Here is a 22,642-nt window from a genome sequence, read left to right as displayed (position 1 = left end):
AGGCAAAGGTGTCATGCTGCAACATTTTGTTGCAGGCTCAGCTTTTGAATATGCAGGTGTTTGACAGTTCTCCTGTCTCCAGAGATTCCTTGGCAGGCAGTAAAAAACAGGAGGCTTGTTGTTAAATCCCCGGTTGGTTGGCTGCACTAAGTTTGAAGAGGACGCAAGCCTATCAGCTGAGATGTAAGGCGAGAGGCTCTGGGTGCATCTGGAAGTCACGTTCTGCTGCAGGCACTCAGAGTGGAGCACCTCTGAGCCTGCACAGAGTGTCTCCTCCTGGCGACCTTCCTGCCTTACCCTGTACTCGGAAAATGGGAGCCTCAAAAGGGAAGGAATTAATTCCATTTTAGAAGGGGATCCATTACTGGGCTCATGCTTTTTTTTTTTTTGAGTACCTCAGACCATGTGCAGAGTGCACCCCTGCAAGTAATCTTTTGGGGTTCATCGTTTTAAAGAAACAATATATCTCTGTCTGTCTGTGTGTGTGTGTGTGTGTGTGTGTGTATACATACATACAATTCCTCTTCCACCATCCCCTCCTGAATTTATTTGGTCCTAGCTCTGGCTAGGGAAGGGAAAATCTCTCTGTTTCTGGTTCTCTCAGTTCCTCCTTTTTCCAATCAAAAGCTCAGTTCTCTACATTTGCACATCAGTTTGCAACGTGCTTTTTAGGCCCTTGTGAAAATTCAGCAGCATTTCATCGGGGATTTGCTAACATTTTTGCACAACGATTTGTGCATTCTTGATAGGATGCATTCTTGCATGCCGTTTCCCCTGCTACGGGCATCTTATATTGCATACTTTGCCCTCGTATGTGCCGCTCTGTGAGCACTATTTTAGTGGAGGTGTGTGTGATGGCCTGGGACTCGGGCTCGGACTTGGAACCAGAGGAGACTCAGTCCGCACCGGATCCTTTCCCTCAGGCATCACCTAAACCAAGTCTGGGGCCTGATCCTGAATAGTCCCAGTCTGCACAGGTTCCCCTGCAACAAACACCAGCTGGGCCGAGTCAGGGGCCTGAGCCTGCCCTGGCTCCAGATGCGGGGATTCCCTCGTTGCCTCCAGCTGGGCCATCACTTACAGCTGCTCCACTACCAGTTGGATCAGGGGAGGCTGAGGCGGCCCCTGGGTCTAGTAACCCACCGAAGTCTCCCGAGCTGCAGAGACTGAGGTCTGAGAGGAGGAGAGACCTGAGTACTCACAGGAGGAGTGCTCGCCTTCGGGCGAGACAGGGAGGTGAGTCGCCAGGGGATCAGGACCGGCCGCTACCCTGACAAAGATAAAAGGCTGCCGGACCCCGGCCCAGGTTAACATTGCTGTATGCTAGATCCTGCCTGAGATCCTGTACCTGTCCTAGCCTGGTTCCCTGCTTTGGCCCTGTCGGACTGACTCCTAGCGGAACCTTGCGATTCTAGACCGGTCCTGGACTGTGTTTCAAAGGTTACCCCTGGACCCAGCACAGTGTGCAGTGCAAAATTCAGAGCAATGCAAATTTCAGAGAACAGCTGTGATTTGGTTCTTCGTGAACCGGTTTCCAAAAGTGCAGGGTGTTGTTGTTGTTTAGTCTTTTAGTCGTGTCCATCTCTTCGTGACCCCCTGGACCAGAGCATGCCAGGCACTCCTGTCTTCCACTGCCTCCCGCAGTTTGGTCAAACTCATGCTGGTAGCTTCGAGAACACTGTCCCACCATCTCGTCCTCTGTCGTCCCCTTCTCCTTGTGCCCTCCATCTTTCCCAACATCAGGGTCTTTTCCAGGGAGTCTTCTCTTCTCCTGAGGTCGTCAAAGTCTTGGAGCCTCAGCTTCAGGATCTGTCCTTCCAGTGAGCACTCAGGGCTGATTTCCTTCAGAATGGAGAGGTTTGATCTTCTTGCAATCCTTGGGACTCTCCAGAGTCCCCTCCAGCACCACAATTCAAAAGCATCAATTCTTCGGCGATCAGCCTTCTTTATGGTCCAGCTCTCACTTCCATACATCACTACTGGGAAAACCAGAGCTTGAACTATACGGACCTTTGTCGGCAAGGTGATGTCTCTGCTTTTTAAGATGCTGTCTCGGTTTGCCTTTGCTTTTCTCCCATTTCGTGACTGAAAGTGCAGGGGTCACCTTTAAATGTGACCTGAGCCAGATTCCTCTTCTGCGTCCTTAGCCTCTGGCCATAGCAAACCCTGGCCCCTTGCACTCTTGCTTCCTCCACCTTGGGCTTGACCTTTCGTACCAGCGCCCTCAGCGCTCTGCCAGCCAAGATCTTCCCTGTACCTCCATCCTTTGGACATTTCCAGGAACACACAAAGCCTACCTTTGACTCACTATGTCCCTGACCCAGGGAGGGAGAACATTATGTCTGCAAACCATGTCTCCAAATTGATTACGATCTGGGCCTGACCTCGAACCTTCGTCACACAAAGCCCCACCAACGGCTCAGGTGGCAAACTAGCCCCGGCCCCGCTGTCGGACAGGAGGCAGAAGTGGGCTGCTTTGGACAGCTTATGAGGCACAGCTATAACTTGCCATTCAGTTGTTAATGATTCACCACTGGAAAAGGAAGGAATAAGATGTTTTCTGCCTTAGGCACCAAAATGTCTGGGGTGTGTGTGTGTGATTTGAGTCCCGGACTCTGACTCCGTCTCGCTGCCCTGCCCCCTGCCCCAGCCCCCTCCATCACTGGGGGAAGCCGCTGGGATCCAGCAGATCCCAAAGGAAGGAGGCTGAGTGAGAGCAATTAAGCCGTGTGGCTGGGAAACTCATTAAGCCAGCCTCAGGTTAGCTCCTGCCCGATTGCGTCTGGGAGGTGAGGGGGCGGATGTGTTGGGAGGGGAGTTCCCCGTCCTCAGCCTTTAAGTGGGGGGGGGGGAGCCTGGGGTGGGCAAGAAGGGTCTTCCTGGAAGCTTTTCTGAGTCTCACCGGAGAAGGACTAATGGCAGGCCGGGAGGAAGGGGAGCTTTCCCCTCCTCTAAAAAGCAATCAAGACACATTAGCAAGAACATCATGCAATTGTTCTTTCAAGCCCATAGCTATTAGCTCCTGAAGGCAGGCTTTCAGGAGCACTTGGCCTAGTCAACCACTGTGAGCGGATCTTGCCAGCAGGCGACTAGGTAGATGTTGCAGGAATTTATGTATAGGTTGGGGGGGGGGTTGCCCCTCTAGCAGATATCCTGCATATGCAGCCCACTACCAAAACCAGCACAATCGCTTTTGTGACTTGTCCCCATAAAACACCCCATCAGTTTCTTCTTATCTATTCAAAGGGCCTCTGCTGCACGATACCAAATGTAACAATTCACTGATAAATGCATCTATGTACTGGCTCACTGGCAAAACTTCAGAAATTCATATAGACATGTGAGCTCAGCTGCTCAGCAGCCCCTCTGCCTGAGTGATAATCCCTGGCATCCTGATACCTGAGTGCCAGACAGGTAGCCAGTCCAGAAAGAACAAACCCAGATGAAGACAAAAGGGTGTGATGAACTTGGCTGGGAAACAGGGAAATGTAAATCTCTCTTTTGCTACACTTGATGGGTGTTTGGTGGAGGGCAAGGGGAACCATGGGGCAGGGTCCAGGATGCTCAGATTCCTGCCACCAGACCTCCCCTTTCATGATGTAACCATGATGTAGTTTTTTGGGGGTTGTAACATGGGGATTAGCAGCTAATAAAAGTTTGGGTTCTCTTTTGTTTGGGGCTTCCATCTTGTTCCACGTGGTGGCAGGTGGGAGTCCTGTCGCGACAGCCATCAATAAAGACCAAGCCTCCTGGCTGCTCTTTTGCTCTGGTATTCCTGGCTGGGGTCCTCGTTTTTTGTCCAAGGGAGCGCTCAGATTTCTCCGTTAACAGTTGAAAGACCTTTGTGACTTGGAAGGCGGTTAGTCTTTCTCTCTTTGGGCTTCTCCACCCTTCCTCTGGTCCCGCCGCTTTTCCCTGGGGAAAATCACTCTTTAGTGCTCAGTCGGAGCAAAGAGCAATACAGGTCGTCCCCTCCATTTGTTCCGATCTGTCACTAAAGAGTGTGTTTGCCCTTGAAAAGGAAATTGCTTGGACCCATTCCAACCTCTGGGAACGGTGCTTTCTAGCCACAGCGCAAGTAGAACCTTCCTTGTAGGCAAGCTTTTTTCCCTGCTGCTCCAGAGGGTAGCACCTGAACCGCTGGATTCAGATGACGAGGAAGGAGATTCCAACTACCGTATTTTTCGCTCTATAACACGCACCCGACCATAACACCCACATAGTTTTTAGAGGAGGAAAACAAGAAAAAAAACATTCTAAACGAAACAGCAGATGTATGATTTTTGTGGTTCATGCTGTGGCCACAGACATGTGATCTGACAGTGAGTTTGGGGTAGCCCAATGCAAAAATCCTGAGGATCCATGCTTTGTAACCACGTTTTTGCACCACTGCGGCCCCAGGCAACAGTGGGTGCGTGATTTTTTTGGTGCAAGCTGTAGCCATGGACATGCTATGTGATCTGATGGTGAATTTGGGGTGACCCAGTGCAAAAATCCTGAGGATCCATGTGGATCCGTGCTTTGTAACCACGTTTTAAGTGGGGAGGGAAAGAAAAGCACTCAAGGGACAAGGAACACGCGTGGGGTGTGTTGAGAAGGATGCTGTTAATAATGCAGAAGAGGGGTATAAGGGGAGAAGGCTCCTCTCCTCTCCCACTTTGCTCCTTTAAAGCAAGCAGGCTCTCTGTCCCTCTCCTCCCCCCCCACTCAGCGGCTCTTCTCCCGCTTTGCTGTTTCAAAGCGAGCCACGGAGGAGGGAAGGAAGGGGAACCATGGATCCTCTGCTCACGACTGCAGCAGATCCCCCCGCCACCCATAGGCATTCGCTCCATAACACGCACAGACATTTCCCCTTAGTTTCTAGGTGAGTGTTATGGTGCAAAAAATATGGTAATTTATTAAGAATAATTTTCTGAGGATAATAGCTGCTTGCCATTGGAACGGCCTCCCTCGGAAGGACGTTTTAAAGCAGAGATTGGATGGCCATCGGTCAGGGCTTCTTTAGCTGAGATTGCTGCATTGCAGGGGGTTGGAATAGATGGCCTTTGGAGGTCCCTTCCAACTCCATAGCTCTACGAGTCTGCAACTGACACAGGCCAGGAATTCCTTGGTGTATCCCAAGATACACCAAGAATTCCCAAGACGAGAGAAAGGCCTCATTTGAAGATGCTGGAGGCAGTTTAGAGCCATGCACCCCCCAAAAAAAATATGCAAAAGAAAGGGTGGTATTAAATTAATATGCATTTATTTATTTATACATACATACATACATCCAGAGCAGGTATACTTACTCCCTTAAGGCCTTGCTTACTCCAACCCTCGCTTTGCCCTGTGCCAACCATCCGCCCCCTGGTCCAAGGGAGAAACTGAGTCGCAGAAGTGAGGGGAGGTGAGGTGTGCCCCCTACTTTGAGCGGAGGGTCGGGTAACCCCCAACACATCTCTTGCCATATAAGAAACTGAATTATGCAGTGGAGCCTCGACGTGTGAACAGTTCACGTTGTAGGTATGTGTCTGGATCTGAATGTGGCCCCCGGAGTCCTCTCCACGTGGCCCCCAGAACATTCTCCAGGCCACACTCCTCCCTGGGCTGGCTGGAAAGTTTCCACCTGGCCTGGAACTCTGATGTTGTTTCTGGTTTGCCTCTCGAGGGAGCATGCGCAGAAACGAGCCCACTATACATAGGTAAAAATTTACATCCATTGCCCCGCCCACTTTGACCTCTGGCACCGCCCACCTGTGGCCCTTGGGAGGTTAATTCAGAAGAAATGTGGCCCTCTGCCTGGAAAAGGTTCCCAACGCGACTTAAATAAATGATTTTGCCCATCTCTCATGATACATGAGCTCAATTATCCCTGTTCCAGGCAGAACTGGATTCTTCTTTAACGGATAAGATTCTCCCTCCGTGTCCCCATTTGCAACCTTAGTTTTAAAGTTTTAAACCTGCAGCCCAGTTAATAGGAGAGGAGTCCTTTCCTTCAACTGCCCAGGTGCTTTGAAACGCAGCCAGGATGCCTGCGAAATCTCGGCTGCGGAATAAAATGCAGGCAACAGATACAGCTGGCTCTCGCAGGGAGCGGATGCCGCAGCCCTTGTTTGGAGTGTGAGCCCTGCAGTGGGCGGCTCGGGGGGGGGGCAGAAAAGGCTCCCCCCCCGTGGGAGGCTCCTAGCCCCCGCCCCGTAACCTGGCGGCTGAGAGAGGGAGTCCACTTGTCCTCACACCTGCGACTCGGCTCCGCTCTCTTTGGACCGCCGCCTGTCCTGCCGCCGCCGCTGATACTGCCGCTGCCGCCAAGGCATCTGGCGGAGCCGGGAGAGTCCGGTCACCCCCAGGACCGAGACGCAGCGCAGCTGGAGGCGGACGCAGAAGACCTTGCTGGTGGGGATCTCGTTGAAGAAGGCCCGGTTCAGGCAGGGAACCTCCCCGTCCTCGGTCAGCTCCAGGCTCTCTATGGCGGCCAGGACGTCCTGCCGGTGGGTCTGGTTCTGCAGACCGCGGATGTCCAAGATGGCAGACACATGCTTTTTCCTGCAGAAGGAAGAAGAGAAGTTTTTTCTTCTTCTTTTCTTGAATTTGCATTTTATTTCTTTGTTAACGTTCTTATATTACATTGGTAAACGTTGTCCTAGTACATTACAGGACTTAAAAGGTAAAGGTAAAGAGACCCCTGACCAGTCGTGGCCGATTCTGGGGTTGCGGTGCTCATCTCGCTTTACTGGCCGAGGGAGCCGGCGTACAGCTTCCGGGTCATGTGGCCAGCAGGACTAAGCCGCTTCATAGAATCATAGAATCCTAGAGTTGGAAGAGACCACAAGGGCCATCAAGTCCAACCCCCTGCCAATCAGGAAATACCATCAGAGCACTCCTGACATATGGTTGTCAAGCCTCTGCTTAAAGACCTCCAAAGTAGGAGACTCCACCACACTCCTTGGCAGCAAATTCCACTGTCGAACAGCTCTTACTGTCAGGAAGTTCTTCCTAATGTTTAGGTGGAATCTTCTTTCTTGTAGTTTGGATCCATTGCTCCGTGTCCGCTTCTCTGGAGCAGCAGAAAACAACCTTTCTCCCTCCTCTATGTGACATCCTTTTCTATATTTGAACATGGCTATCATATCACCCCTTAACCTCCTCTTCTCTAGGCTAAACATGCCCAGCTCCCTTAGCCGTTCCTCATAAGGCATCGTTTCCAGGCCTTTGACCATTTTGGTTGCCCTCCTCTGGACACATTCCAGTTTTACCGTTGCGAACCAAAACAGCGTGCGGAAACGGCGTTTACCTTCCCGCCGGAACACCCTTCCTGCTGTTTTTACATGACTCGAACGTGTCCCTTTATTTAAAATGCATCTCTGGGTCATTTGTGGGGCATAGCAATTCGTTCCTTTATTTTTTTCCAAAATATAGTCTGGCCCCCCACATGGTCTGAGGGACAGTGGACCAACCCACAGATGATAAAAGTTGCTGACCCCTGGTCCAGCCCTACCCCAGACCCAAACAGCTCTGTCCTCCCCCTCTCGCCCCTTCTCCCACCGCTGCCCCGACGACCAAGCGAGGCAAGGGTCTGCAGGAGCTCCACAAAAACGTGCCTTTGCAAGACGGTTTATTTAAAGCCCTGCTGCTGTTGCTGCTGCTGCTTCGGATGTCTCGTTAACTTCAGGAAGCTGGCGCTGGGCCCGTGTAATCAGCCGAGCCCCGTTCTGCCGGCTGCCCAGAAGCGCGGCAGGCGGGGGCGAGAGGCCTGGCGCAAGGCTGGCCGCCACATTAATGGGCCCTCTGTGGTCCTTTTTCCCAGCACTGGAGAACCCTGCGGTGTGGAGGGGAAGTCGCCCTGCTTCTTCAGAAAGGCCTCTGCTAATTAGGAATTTGCATCCGTCCCCTGCCGACCATCCCCGCCGCTGCCACCCGGGCGCAACAGCCTTGCTGCCACCCCCCATCCTAGCAGGGTCTTCTCAGAGGAAGTCTCGCCTGGCAAAGCACAGAGCTTCCTTCCTCCGCAATTCTCTGGGAGCACGGTCCGGCGAGGGTGGTGATTCTGGGTGACGGGGGGGGGGTGGCTGTTCTTTCCTAGTATAGCATCTAGATCAAGTATAGAGTATAGCAGCTAGAGTATAGCATCTAGAGTATAGCATCTAGATCAAGGGAAGTAATAGTGCCACTGTATTCTGCTCTGGTCAGACCACACCTGGAGTACTGTGTCCAGTTCTGGGCACCACAGTTCAAGAAGGACACTGACAAACTGGAACGTGTCCAGAGGAGGGCAACCAAAATGGTCAAAGGCCTGGAAACGATGCCTTATGAGGAACGGCTAAGGGAGCTGGGCATGTTTAGCCTGGAGAAGAGGAGGTTAAGGGGTGATATGATAGCCATGTTCAAATATAGAAAAGGATGTCACCTAGAGGAGGGAGAAAGGTTGTTTTCTGCTGCTCCGGAGAAGCGGACACGGAGCAATGGATCAAACTACAAGAAAGAAGATTCCACCTAAACATTAGGAAGAACTTCCTGACAGTAAGAGCTGTTCGACAGTGGAATTTGCTGCCAAGGAGTGTGGTGGAGTCTCCTCCTTTGGAGGTCTTTAAGCAGAGGCTTGACAACCATATGTCAGGAGTGCTCTGATGGTGTTTCCTGCTTGGCAGGGGGTTGGACTCGATGGCCCTTGTGTTCTCTTCCAACTCTAGGATCCTATGATTCCTCCCTGACCTCCCTGCAATACTCCTGTGGCAACAGGATCTGTTCCCTTCTCCCCTGCAAGCTGCAGCCGGGTTGAAGAAGAAGAAGAAGAGTTTGGATTTGATATCCCGCCTTTCACTCCCCTTCAGGAGTCTCAAAGCGGCTAACATTCTCCTTTCCCTTCCTCCCCCACAACAAGCACTCTGTGAGGTGAGTGGGGCTGAGAGACTTCACAGAAGTGTGACTGGCCCAAGGTCACCCAGCAGCTGCATGTGGAGGAGCGGAGACGCGAACCCGGTTCCCCAGATTACGAGGCTACCGCTCTTAACCACTACACCACGCTGGCTGAGCTGCAAGCTCAAAGGGAAGGATTAGAGCGATTGTTCAGCAGGGCAACTTTGGGGGAATCTTTCAGGGTTCAAGGCTCCTGCTGTGCAAAAGTTTAATAGCCAGAAAGTTTAAAATGCAGAACTCGATCCTTGGGCTCGGACTCGGAACCAGAGGAGTCTCATTCTGCACCAGAACCTTCGCCTCAGGCATCACCTGAACCTAGTCTGGGGCCTGATCCTGAAGAGTCCCAGTCTGCACAGGTTCCCCTGCAACAAACACCAGCTGGGCCGAGTCCTGGGGCCTGATCCTGCTCTGGCTCCAGATGCGGGGATGACCTGTGGTTCCAGATCTGTGTGCATGTGTGTGTGTCTGTATATGAGAAAGATGGGCTCTATGGACCCAGAGGCTGACTATTAATCTGGATCCATCCATTGGCATGCTGAGTGGCTGAGACAACCCAGTCAGAGGGGCGCAACAAATTTCTTCTTATTATTATTACAAGGTTTGTGCTCTCCCTTCCTAAGGCCTGAAGATAGAGACATGGCGCTGGGAGGAATTTTGCTCCAGTCCTCAACATTCTCAAAACCTTTTCTTCCTCCAAGAATTCAGGACAACACCTCACTAGCCTAAAAGGGTCGCAGAGACCTCTGGCTCCCAGCACCGCCAGTCCAATTCGTGCCCTGCCACCCACTCCAGGAAGTTGCAACAGAGCCTACTTCCCGTCTGAAAGCCAGCCGCTTGTTTTTCTCCTGCTGAATCTCTCTCTCTCTCTCTCTCTCTCTTTCCTCTTCCAAGAAACAAGAAACCCGAAATGGTCCAGATAAAACAGGAAACGTCCGTCAGCCACACTTAGCGGGCAATCTGTCGCCTCCGAAACAATTCCTAAGGATGCAATAAGCAGGAAGATGGAAAGGGAAACAAACAGAGGAGGCACGATAAGGCAGTGCCTTCGCCCTCTCTGAGTGACGCAGCCGGCTGGTAGCTGGAGGGAGCTGCGAGGGCAGCGTGGAAGCAGGCGGCGGGTATTTATAGCTTGCCAGCCTCCCCTCCGTCCTGGGAAAACCGGGAGTGACTCCTCTGGCCATCCTTGGAGGAAGGAGGAAGACACCCTCTGGCATCCCTAAGGGACTTGAGCTACCTGCCTCACATTCCGCTTCAGGGGTCAAGCAGGAGTTAGGAAGATATATTGGGAATGTGTGTTGTCAAAAGAGGGGCAGGGTGGGTGGGGGCGAAGGCAAGGACATGAGAAGAGCCAGCTGGGTCCGGCCAAAAGGGACTCATCCAGCCCAACATCCTGTTCTCAGTAAAGGTAAAGGGAGCCCTGAACGTTAGGTCCAGTCGTGGCCGACTCTGGGGTTGCGGCGCTCATCTCGCTTTATTGGCCGAGGGAGCCGGCGTACAGCTTCTGGGTCATGTGGCCAGCAGGACTAAGCCGCTTCTGGCGAACCAGAAATGGCGTTTACCTTCCCGCTGGAGTGGTACCTATTTATCTACTTGCACTTTGACGTGCTTTTGAACTGCTAGGTTGGCAGGAGCAGGGACCGAGCAACGGGAGCTCACCCCGTCGTGGGGATTCGAACCGCCGACTTCTGATTGGCAAGCCCTAGGCTCTGTGGTTTAACCCACAGCGCCACCCACATCCCATCCTGTTCTCAGAGTAGTAGCCAAATACCCCTAAGAACCCAGGAATCTAGATAGACTGCCTCTGGGCCTGGAGGGTCCATTAGAATATGAGTCCAACATCCTGTTGTCAGGATGCAAATGTCAGGGGATCGAACCCACCTGCTTGCAAAGCATCAGGCTCAACATAGAGGCCAAGCAGATGCCTCATTGGGAGACCAGCAAGCAGGATCCGACCACAAGAGCTCTCTCCCTTCCACAGCAACTGGTGTTCAGTGCATTGCTCCCTCTGACCGTGGAGACAGATCATAGCGGCCATTGATAGTCCTCTCCTCCATGAATTTGTCTAATCCCCTTTTAAAGCCCTCCAAGTCGGTGGATTATACAGTGGTGCCTTGCAAGACGAAATTAATCTGTTCCGCAAGTCTCTTCGTCTAGCGGTTTTTTCGTCTTGCGAAGCAACCCTATTAGCAGATAAGCGCTATTAGCGGTTTAGCGGCTATTAAAGGCTTAGCGGCTTAGCGGCTAAAAGGCTATTAGCGGATTAGCGGCTTAGAAAAAGGGGGGGAGCGAAAAAAATCTCAAGACTCGCAAGACATTTTCGTCTTGCGAAGCAAGCCCATAGGGAAATTCGTCCTGCGAAGCGCATCGAAAAACGGAAAACCCTTTCGTCTAGCGGGTTTTCCGTCTTGCGAGGCATTCGTCTTGCGGGGCACCACTGTATGGAACTTGCCGAACTGACCGGGAGACTCTGAGACCAGAGAGAAGAGACGGTGGAAGAAGACTGGAAGAAGTTTGAAAGACTATGTTAATATTTAAATCTTAGAATAGCTCTGGAAGTGGATATAGGCTGTAGTGTTAGAAGTAGAAGATAGGGTATTTTAAAATAGTACTATTTGTAAGTGATAAAATGTGAAGATTTTTATGGTAAAAGTGAGCTTGATAAAAAAAATGGCTAGAAATTATGATATATGTAAATGCTAAAGGTGAGGTAAAATGAAAATCAGATAGGGGGGACTTGGGGAAGCTCAGCTAGCGATGCTTAGAAAAAATAAGGGTAAGACAAGGATTTGTTTGTATTGCTTGTTTTTCTGTTTGTGTTGTTTAGTTGTGCTATAAAATGAATAATTTTTTTTGGGGGGGGGGAATAAAAATAAAGCCCTCCAAGTCGGCGGCCACTGCTGCCAACTGTGGCAGGGAGTTCCACAGTTTAACTGCGTCAAGAAAGACTTTATCTGTCCTGAACCTCCCAATGTTCAGCCCCGTTCAGGAAAGAGGCAGAGGATGCCAGAGGCAGAGAGAGAGAGGACCTCTGTGGAGATTAGAGCCACACGACCACAGGGTCAACCGACCACAGAGCCCAACCCTTTTCCGCAGTGCTGAGAAACTTTATCTAGCTCCCTCTCAGAACTGGCGCGAGGACAGGCATCCTCCCTGAGCAGCCAGTTCCCCCAGGGGAGCAGTTTTCCCTCCTCTTAGGAAGTCCCACCTAAGCACGCTTCCCTTGTCTCCTCTTCTCGCACCCTCAGAAGATGCGACCGGGCTGCCCGATCCACGCCAGAACCTCCAGCCACGGCACGGGAAAAGGCGCTGAGCGGCCGCTGACCCCGCTGTGGCCCTGAGCCGCTGGCTTTGCTTCTCCACAGGGAAGAGGTCAAGGTCTGGAGTGTCCTGTTTCGGGGCCTGAGAAGCTTCCTCGCTGGCCGGGAGCCACGGGAGCGCACATCCCCACCTGATGGGCCTTTTACTCTCCCGATGGGAGATCGCAGCCTTGATGGATAACTGAGCTCTGATCTCGTGCTTCTTTCGCACGGAGCGAGGCTGCCTGGCCAAGGGCCCATTCGCGTGGGATCAGGAGGTCAGGCAAGGACTTGGGTGAGGCCTGGGTGGCCCCTGCAGACAGCCTTGTGGCTTCACAGAAGCTGCTGCCACTCAGAACGCAGAACAGGAACTGTTCTGAAGTAGCATCACAAAGACAGAGGAATAAGCTGAAGGAGCGTCTCCACCCCCATCGTTCTGCCCGGATACTGAGGTCCAGCGCCGAGGGCCTTCTGGCGGTTCCCTCATTGCGGGAAGCAAAGCTACAGAGAACCAGGCAGAGGGCCTTCTCGGTGGTGGCGCCCGCCCTGTGGAACGCCCTCCCACCAGATGTGAAGGAAATAAGCAGCTATCCTATCTTTAAAAGACATCTGAAGGCAGCCCTGTTCAGGGAGGTTTTTAATATTTAACACTGTACTGTTTTTAACTCTTGATTGGGAGCCGCCCAGAGTGGCTGGGGAAACTCAGCCAGATGGGCGGGGTATAAATAATAAAGTATTATTATTATTATTATTATTATTATTATTATTATTATTAGCAAAGGCCTCATGGCTAGTAGCCCTCGACAGCCCTCTCCTCCTCCACGAATTTGTCCATCCCTCTTTTAAAGCCATCCAAGTTGGTGGCCATCCCTGCCTCCTGTGGCAGGGAGTTCCACAGTTTAACACTGCGCTGCACGGAGAAGGACTTTCTTTTACTGCCCTGATCCTTCCAGCGTCCAAGCTCCTTTGAATGTTCTACGACTTCTAGGATTATGAGAGGAGGAGAAAAACTTTTCTCTGTTCTCTCTTTCTCATTTTTATAAGCTTCTTGCAACCACCAATAAAAACTTCACCACTGCTAATGTTCTAGCGTTTGTCCGGTCTTCCAATAGGAACCTGACATAGTGAGCCTCTGATTTTCCCGGGAAAGGTACCAGCAAGGGTAATTTTATCAGTTCAGTCCTGGCTTGCTCGTATTTCGCACAGTGCAGCAAAATATGTTTTATGGAATCGATGTCTTGAGCACACGAGTGAAGTCTGTCCTGGTAGGGAACTCCTCTCAACCTACCATCCAACACTGCAGAAGGAAAGACGTTTAGTCTGGCTTTGGTGAAAAGCCTTCGATAGTTTGGTACTGTCAGGTTTTTAATGTAAGATGTTAACTTAAAGGCATGCCCATATTGTACTCCTACTGCCAGCAGACTACAGACTGCGTGTGATCGAGATCACAAGTCACTGTGTGCATTATCCCATAATCTTTGCTTTAGCATCTTTTGGGCACCTTCATAATAAAGATTGATTGATTGATTGATTGATTGATTGATTGATTGATTGATTATAAGCTTCCACCTGGAGGAGGAACCAGCAAGCCACTCCAGTATCCCTGCCAAGAAAACTTCATGGTCAAAGACAATAGGCATATGCACACTGGAAGGACAGATCCTGAAGCTGAGGCTCCAAGACTTTGGCCACCTCATGAGAAGAGAAGACTCCCTGGAAAAGACCCTGATGTTGGGAAAGATGGAGGGCACAAGGAGAAGGGGACGACGGAGGACAAGATGGTTGGATAGTGTTCTCGAAGCTACCAGCATGAGATTGACCAAACTGCGGGAGGCAGTGGAAGACAGAAGTGCCTGGTGTGCTCTGGTCCAGGGGGTCATGAAGAGTCGGACACGACTAAACGACTAAACAACAACAACAAATCATGTTGCCACTTCTCTAAATCCCAGAGGTTGCAACCTTTCTTCATCCCCTCGATCATTTTGGTGGCCCTTTTCTGAACCTTTTCCAGCACTACAGTATCCCTTTTGGGGACGAGGCAACCAAAACTGCACACATTGCACCGTAGATTTGCATTAACGGCATTTATGATTTCGGGACTTATATTTTCAATTCATTTCCTAATGATTCCTAGCATGCAATTCGCCTTTTTTTTTTTTTTTTTTTTTGCAGCCGCCATGCCCTGGGTCAATGTCTGCAAACTCTGCAAACCCAGACAAGTTAAGTTCTTGTAAAGTTCTGCTGTCCATGTTACATTCTCATAAGATGCTGCCTGTTTTGTTTTTTTCTAGGCTTCAGATCTGGGAAATGTTCTGCTACAAATGTTGATGGGTACAACACCCCCCCCCCGCAATTAAAGAAGTTTTGGCCTCCCCACCCCCACAAAAAATGAGTGCGGGAACTCACTGCACGTCGGGAAAATCTCTTGCGAGGAAGCCCACTTGAAGTTGGATGGCAGCGATGTCTTCCAGCTCAATGATCTCTGCCAGGTGTGGAACAACCTTGTCCAGCCAGGATGAGGTGGATTCCTGCGAGGAAGGGGAGGGAGACAGGAGACGGTCAAGCAAGGGACAACGGCAGCCTTAAAGTAGGGACGGGAGTTAATTATAGATAACCCCTTCCTCGTCCCGACTTGAGAGTTTATGAACTGCTTCTGCAAAACAAACACCAGGAAATGACTTTTTGGGGGGGAGAAAAACAAAATAAAATCAGAACTGACCTTTGGAACTCCCTGCTATGGGTCACACCCAGTGAGCCTCGTGCTCGAGTGGAGGATTTGAACCCAGGTCCCTCCCAGGTCCTAACCACACCGCCATCACTGGCTCTCAGCAGCTGGCAAACCACACCCAGAATCCCCTATCGTGTTTTATGCTTCTTTAATTTTGTTTCCATAAAGAAGGCTGATCGCCGAAGAATGGATGCTTTTGAATTCTGGTGCTGGAGGAGACTCTTGAGAGTCCCATGGACTGCAAGAAGATCCAACCTCTCCATTCTGAAGGAAATCAGCCCTGAGTGCTCACTGGAAGGACAGATCCTGAAGCTGAGGCTCCAAGACTCTGGCCACCTCATGAGAAGAGAAGACTCCCTGGAAAAGACCCTGATGCTGGGAAAGATGGAGGGCGCAAGGAGAAGGGGATGACAGAGGACGAGATGGTGGGACAGTGTTCTCGAAGCTACCAGCATGAGTTTGACCAAACTGCGGGAGGCAGTGGAAGACAGGAGTGCCTGGCGTGCTCTGGTCCAGGGGGTCACGAAGAGTCGGACATGACTAAACGACTAAACAACAACAACAAATTTTGTTTCGCTTTACATTGTGTTGTGACGGACAGCGATAATAAAGATTTGATCTTATTTTGTTTGACCCAACATCCCCTTGTACACCTCCTCTGTGCTGGCACCTACAATAGCACGTCCTTCCTGACCTTTCTGGAATATATTGGTTGGCGCCTCTAACTCAGCTTCAGGGAGAGTAGATGATAATCTTTGCACCCTCAGCCATCCATCTTTTTCACAGAATCAAAGCTGGAAGGGACCCGGAGGTCATCCAGTCCAACCCAAGCTTTCTCCATGTGACAACCTTTCAGATATTTAAAGATGGCTGCCACATTGTGCTCTCAAGGGCAGGACTCGAACCCGTGGCTTCCAGTTACAAGAAAGGAGATTCAAGGTAAACACCAGGAAGAACTTTCAGAGCTGTTCGTAGAGCACCACTGAAAACGTTTTTCTTCCGACCGGCTTTTAATGCCAATCATTCTACCATTTTAAAGGGATTTCAGCAATTTGGCTGATTTCAAGTTGCCTTTGTGTCGTGACTGGCCGGGTGCAGAGGATTGGGGGGGGGGAACCCCCTAGGGAAGAAAGGTCAGAGGCAGGGGTGGTGGGATGTGGTCAGAGGGAGAAGGAGGAGCAGACTGGGGGGAGGAGATGCTGGAAGCTGAAAGCGTAGCAGGATTTGGTGAGCGGGAAGAGGCTGTGGCGGAGAGCAGTCCAGACTCAGAGGCAGGAGAGGAGGCTGGAGAGGAGAAGGTCCAAGAGGCAGAGTGAAGGCAGACTGGGGAAGAAGCCAGGGAGTCTCCCCCTCCTGCTGCGACAGGCTCCCCTCCCCTCTGGTCTCCCAGGACCCAAAGAGGTATGAAGAGACAGATACAGGCACATTGGCATAGTCTCAGATTGCTGGGGAAGGACTAGGTGGAGGAGGAGACTTAGAGTTGAGGGAAGACGTGGATCTTTAGCCTCCACAACTGGGCAAGACCTTCCGAGAAGAGTTGCTGTGCTCCTGAGCCGACCAGGATAAATAAAGAGCTGGCTTGCTCCATGTGATTTAATGCTGACCCGGTCCTGACAACCGCCCTGACACTTCGTGAACGTTGCTCTTGGGACTGCTGGTTTTAAGTTTCAGGAACAAAGGAATCGGCTGCCATGGAATTGTAGAATTGGAAGGGGCACCAAGAGTCATCTAGTCCAGCCCCCTGCAATGCAGGAATCTCAGCTAAAGCATCCATGACGGATGGCCATCCAACCTCTGCTTAATACCTCTGCTTTATACTGAGTCAGACTACTGGGTCCATCCAGCTCAGGACGGTCTGGGCTGGCAGTAGCAGCTGCTCCCCAGGGCTTCAGGCAGGGTTCCTGGCGATGCTTTCAGGGATGGGATCCCTTGCCATGGGATCACATTCACTCGGTGCTATACCAGCTGCACTGGCTCCCGGTGGAGTACAGGATCAGGTTCATGGTGCTGGTTTTAACCTTTAAAGCCCTATACGGCCTAGGACCCTCGTACCTACGGGACCGCCTCTCCTGGTATGCCCCACGGAGGACCTTACGGTCTTCAAACAAAAACATCTTGGAGGTCCCGGGCCACAGGGAGGTTAGGCTGGCCTCAACCAGAGCCAGGGCCTTTTCGGCCGTGGCCCCGATCTGGTGGAACGCTCTGTCACAAGAGACTAGGGCCCTGCGGGACTTGACATCTTTCCACAGGGCCTGCAAGACGGAGCTGTTCCACCAGGCCTTTGGCCAAGGCACAGTCTTGAAGGAAGGTGAGGACAGGTGACCCCACCTAGGCCCGAAGTCACCCCCCCCCACCAAAGCAGGCTCAAAGCTTCTCAAAGCTTTTCAAAATCATTTTCTCAGCAGCTAAGCATCAGAAACATTCCGCTTGCTGTAACTAAAAAGATTGCAAGAAGGTCGAGAACAGAGCCCCTTGTCTTCTCAGGCCTTTCTCAGAACCACATTGCAACTTGCTTTCTCTCCGGGAACCATGCCAAGGCACAAGAATGAAACAACAGGAACACACTGAAACCCCCTCACCCCCTTTCCTGCCAAGAGTCCACAATAGTCCCAAGACAGCTTTCTGTACATGCTCAGGAACCTCAACATGGGCAGGACATGAGACTCTTAATCTCAGGGTCGTGGGTTCGGGCCCCACGTTGGGCGCCACAGGGGGTTGGACTCGATGGCCCTTGTGGTCTCTTCCAACTCTATGATTCATGATTCTATGATTCTAGGACTCCTGAGGGAGGAGAAAGGAGGAGGGAACTGGAAAGGGGTATATATGCTCTGTGCACATCACTGTGAACTCGTGCATGCTTTTTGTGACTTATCACACTTGCTCCTTCTACCAGTTCATGGATAATAGAAATAAAAGTCTTTTCTCCGAAACTATTCCTTGAGTGTCTGTTGACTCCCACTTCCCTTTCCCAGGCGCAATATTTTTCCCACCCGAGGGCAAAGCCTCATAAGGCTACAGTCTGACCCCCTCCTTCTGTAATCCTCATAGAACTCTAGCCCAAAGGTTGCCATTAATTTGATTCTGAATTGATTTTAGAAGGTATTTTAATTAATTGACTGTGTGATTTTATATACACTGTGCTATTTTGACTTGTTGTTAGCCGCTCTGAGCCAAGGAGGGTGGGATATAAATAAAATAATAATAATAATAATAATAATAATAATAATAATAATAATAATAATAAAGGTAAAGGTACCCCTGCCCGAACGGGCCAGTCTTGACAGACTCTGGGGTTTGTGCGCCCATCTCACTCTATAGGCCGGGGGCCAGCGCTGTTCGGAGACACTTCCGGGTCACGTGGCCAGCGTGACAAAGCTGCATCTGGCGAGCCAGCGCAGCACACGGAACGCCGTTTACCTTCCCGCTGGTAAGCGGTCCCTATTTATCTACTTGCACCCGGGGGTGCTTTCGAACTGCTAGGTTGGCAGGCGCTGGGACTGAGCAGCGGGAGCGCACCCCGCCGCGGGGATTTGAACCGCCGACCTTTCGATCGGCAAGCCCTAGGCGCTGAGGCTTTAGCCCACAGCGCCACCCGTGTCCCAATAATAATAATAATAATAATAATAATAATAATAATAATAATAGTTGTTGTTGTTTGTTGTTGTTGTTGTTGTTGTTGTGGTTGTTATTATTATTATTATTATTATCTGGGACCTCCTGAATGCGGAATAGACTCTGCCAACTGAAATACGGCCCTTTGAGGGCTGGCTATTTTTACTGCTTTTGTTTTTGATTGCACCTTGTTAAAAAAAGAAACAAAAGAAAACACTGCTTCTATTTTTGCAGCAATCTGCCTTGAATGATTCTCAGAGAAGGGGATATAATTACTACCCCGGCTCCTCCTCCTAGAACAACAAGGAAAACATCTCTGGTAAACAATGCCTTGGCGCTGGGGGTGACTGGAGGTAAAGGACACAGAAGAAAGCTCAGTTTTCGGCACCCCTGTGCGGGTGCCTGATGAAATCCGACTATTCAACAGGACTTTCGCTTTAGTAGAAGAATGCAAGGCATTTTAGCAGTAGGTGAAAAAACAGCTCGGAAATTACGTGTTGCCAAAAGTTCAGAGAACATCCCCCCCAACCCCCCCCCCCATAATTCTGGCATTTTATCACACGTGAATTGTCGGTGATAGGGTATCAGTCTGCAGGCGGGGTATAAATAATAAATTATTATTATTATTATTATTATTATTATTATTATTATTATTATTATTATTCAACTTCTGAGCCCCTCCGAGCCAAAGGCAGAGAGCCCAGCCAGCAGCCAAATGAAGCCTCAAGCGGTGGTTCCCACAGCGCAGCAACCCGGCAAAGGGGATGCAGCAAGGGAAACCACCCTCACCTCTCCGCTGGGAAGCGCTGAGCAAAGGCGAGTCCCCAGGCAACGCGGCCGATTTGATCGGCGCAAGGCATGCAAGCTCCACCCCCCAGTCGTTCTGAGACTCCTTATTGGGTGAGCAACGCAGCCAAGCAACACAGTGGGAGCCTCCCTCCTCCCTGGCCGGCAGGGAGGGAGGGAGAGGAGCTGCTTCCATTGAAACCCGGGAAATTTAAGGGACATCATCAATAAGGGACAGCAGCGGGACATGGCGCTGGGATAAGGGACTTTCCCGCCAAATTAAGGACGGTTGACAGCTATGGTCCTCACCAGCTGGATGAAGAACTCCTCCAGCTGTTTGGCTTCGCGCCGCAGCTTGTTTGCCATCTTGGTCCTCATCTTGGAGGTGGTGCAGACGAAGCGCACTCGCATCAGGGGCCGGACGTACTCAATGAGCACCCGGCGGTGCACATCCTTCAGCAACATCTGGCGAGAGACAGGGAAACAGCTGCCTAAATTGCACAGAAACCTATTCATGTATGCAGCTACAGAGGCAAGAACAGTACTTGCCCGAAAGATGGACAGAAGAGGAAGTCCCAGCAAAGGAGGAAGAATGGATACAAAAACCTATGGAATACAGTGGTACCTCGGGTTACATACGCTTCAGGTTACAGACTCCGCTAACCCAGAAATAATACCTCGGGTTAAGAACTTTGCTTCAGGATGAGAACAGAAATTGCGCGGCAGCAGCGGGAGGCCCCATTAGCTAAAGTGGTGCTTCAGGTTAAGAACAGTTTCAGGTTAAGAACGGACCTCCGGAACGAATTAAGTACGTAACCAGAGGTACCACTGTATGCAGAAATGGCGAAACTTACTGGAAGGATAAGAAATCAAGATAACAAACTTTTTATAAAAGAGTGGAAATGGTTTACGGGACGTTTACAGATAAATTGTAAACAGATAAAAGCACTGGCAGGATAACTGTAATAACCTGCATAAGAGTATCTATTTAAAGAAGATAAATAAATCAGTAAGCTGCGAATTTGGATATGCAGAAGGTATTAGAAATAAATTTAAGGAACCGCAGAAAGATGGGAAAGGAAGTCCAGTTTTGAAATGTCATAATGATTGCGAAACCAGTGAAATGTGTATATCTGAAAAGTATAAATAATAATACTGGTCTGGAAACAAAAGCAAATACCAACAGTAGAAGAATGGCGACAGAAGGTAATGGAATATGCAGCAATAGCCAAACATTTGGTCAGTTTGGGAGTCAAAATGGTTTCAGGTTGGTCTTCCTAGGCCGGTAAATGTACCAACATGCTTGGTTGGTACATTTATGAACATTGATTACCGTATTTTACGCTCCATAGGGTGCACCGGACTATAGGGCGCACCGAGTTTTTAGGGAGGGAAATAAAAAAAAAACATGCGCACCCACCCCTCTTGCTCTCCAGGCTTCAGCGAAAGCAACGCGTAGCCTCTGGAGCGTGGAGAGAGCGTTCCCTCTGCGCTTTGGAGGCTTCCCGTTGCTATCGCTGACGCCAAGGACCCTGCATTCGCTCCATAGGACGCACACACATTTCCCCTTCATTTTTGGAGGGGGAAAAGTGCGTCCTATAGAGCGAAAAATACGGTATATATCTAAGACCTTAAAATTCTTATCACAGCAGCAATGGCTTGGGGGCAGGGCCATTGGCCTTCCTGGCAGGCCGCTCACCTGGTATGGCTCCAGCTTCATCTTCCTCAGCTTCCGGGCGTGTTCTTCCAGGGTGTCCATGATGGTGGAGAAGGCCTCTGAGTTGCTGAGCCACTTTCTTTTCATCAGCTTTTGGAAGTGGGGCTACATGGGGCAGAGGAGGGAAGAAGGAGGAATGAGAAACGATTGAGAAAGATTGTGGAAAGAAAGAATAAAATTTACAGCTCGTGATGCCTTGAAAAAGAACATGATGATGATGATGATGATGATGATGATGATTTATTTATACCCCGCCCATCTGGCTGGGCTTCCCCAGCCACTCTGGGCGGCTTCCAACGGAATATTAAAATACAATAACCTATTAAACATTAAAAGCTTCCCTAAACAGGGCTGCCTTCAGATGTCTTCTAAAAGTCTGGTAGTTATTTTTCTCTTTGACATCTGACAGGAGGGTGTTCCACAGGGAGGGCGCCACCACCGAGAAGGCCCTCTGCCTGGTTCCCTGTAACTTGGCTTCCCGCAGTGAAGATGATGTATAGATGGTATATTACACCTGTGAAATTAGCTAGAATGTATAAGACAAATAACAAATGTTGGAAATGTAAAGAAAAAGAAGGAACAATATGTGGTGGGAATGTATGAAAGTCAAAAACTTCTGGGAAATGATATATAATGAGATGAAAAAGATTTTGAAATATACATTTTTTAAAAAACCAGAAGCATTTTTACTTGGTATTATAGGTGAGGACATTAATAGACAAGATGTTAAATTGTTTTTATATGCAACAACAGAGGCAAGGGTATCGTTAGCCCAGAAATGGAAGCAAGAAGAAATCCCGACAAAAGAAGAATGCAAGATAAAATTAATGGGCTACGCAGAATTGGATAAAATGACAGGAAGGATTCGAAACCTGCGGGACCAGAGATTTACAGAAGATTGGAAGAAATATACAAACTATTTGAAGAGCAACTGTAATCAACAAATTACGCTAGTAGGACTACAAGAAGTTTGTAAGGGGAAATATATGAAATATTGCAAAGTAGAGAAAGAACAGAGATATTAGTTATGAGTTTAAATGCAATAGTGAAAGCAAGGAATGTAAATTAAGTGAATAGACTGGGAAATTTTCAGATGTGATTGATGGAAGTAAAAAAAAATTGTATAAGATATAAAAGTATGTTTAATTATTGTTGAAAATGATATGTTAAAAAATTATAAATAAATAAATAAATAAAGCCGTCTTCGCTGGGGGAAATCACTGCTTCCTGCAGCAGTGAGTTCCACAGTTTAACCATGCGTTAGTTTCTCCCCGATATTCCTCACCCACTCCGAGATCATGTTGGCCGAGGGCATTGATTTCTCCCTCCCGCAGTCTGCTCCCACTAACATCCCTCTGGGGAGGTCTTCCCCAAAATCAATACCTTGAGGTTTTGAAAGAGGTGGTCAGCCAAGACCCTGTTGCACAATCGAGTCACTCTGTCCAGGGAGGCGTTGGCCTGGCACCTCACTGCCTCGCTCTCGGGGTGGCCGAACCTCGCCAAGCGCTCCACGTAATCCCTGTGGGAGAGATTCTGGTCAGGGGGGCAGCACACAGGGCCATGGGGAGGAGGCACAGGCGGAGAATCGTATGGAAAATCCAGAGA

At 50.0% G+C, this 22,642-nt stretch overlaps 1 protein-coding gene across 1 annotated transcript in view; it reads right to left on the bottom strand.

Moving 5' to 3' along the window:
* Positions 1 to 5,228: 5,228 nt before the first annotated feature.
* The window catches only part of EXOC3L2 (exocyst complex component 3 like 2), a 53,840-nt gene continuing 36,426 nt past the window's right edge, over positions 5,229 to 22,642 (bottom strand). Inside the window, exons 8-12 of the mRNA XM_082231017.1 lie at positions 22,421 to 22,556; positions 21,020 to 21,142; positions 19,630 to 19,785; positions 14,601 to 14,722; positions 5,229 to 6,528 (exon numbers count right to left, since the gene is read on the bottom strand). Coding sequence (XP_082087143.1) covers positions 6,216 to 6,528; positions 14,601 to 14,722; positions 19,630 to 19,785; positions 21,020 to 21,142; positions 22,421 to 22,556 — 850 coding nt within the window. The 3' untranslated portion in view covers positions 5,229 to 6,215. The remainder of the gene's footprint in view (positions 6,529 to 14,600; positions 14,723 to 19,629; positions 19,786 to 21,019; positions 21,143 to 22,420; positions 22,557 to 22,642) is intronic.

This window comes from Podarcis vaucheri (assembly GCF_965113315.1).
Source record: "Podarcis vaucheri genome assembly, chromosome: 7".
Lineage (NCBI taxonomy): Eukaryota > Metazoa > Chordata > Lepidosauria > Squamata > Lacertidae > Podarcis > Podarcis vaucheri.
The sequence above is the reverse complement of the archived record's forward strand: the minus strand, read 5'-3'. Positions and strand labels throughout refer to the sequence as shown.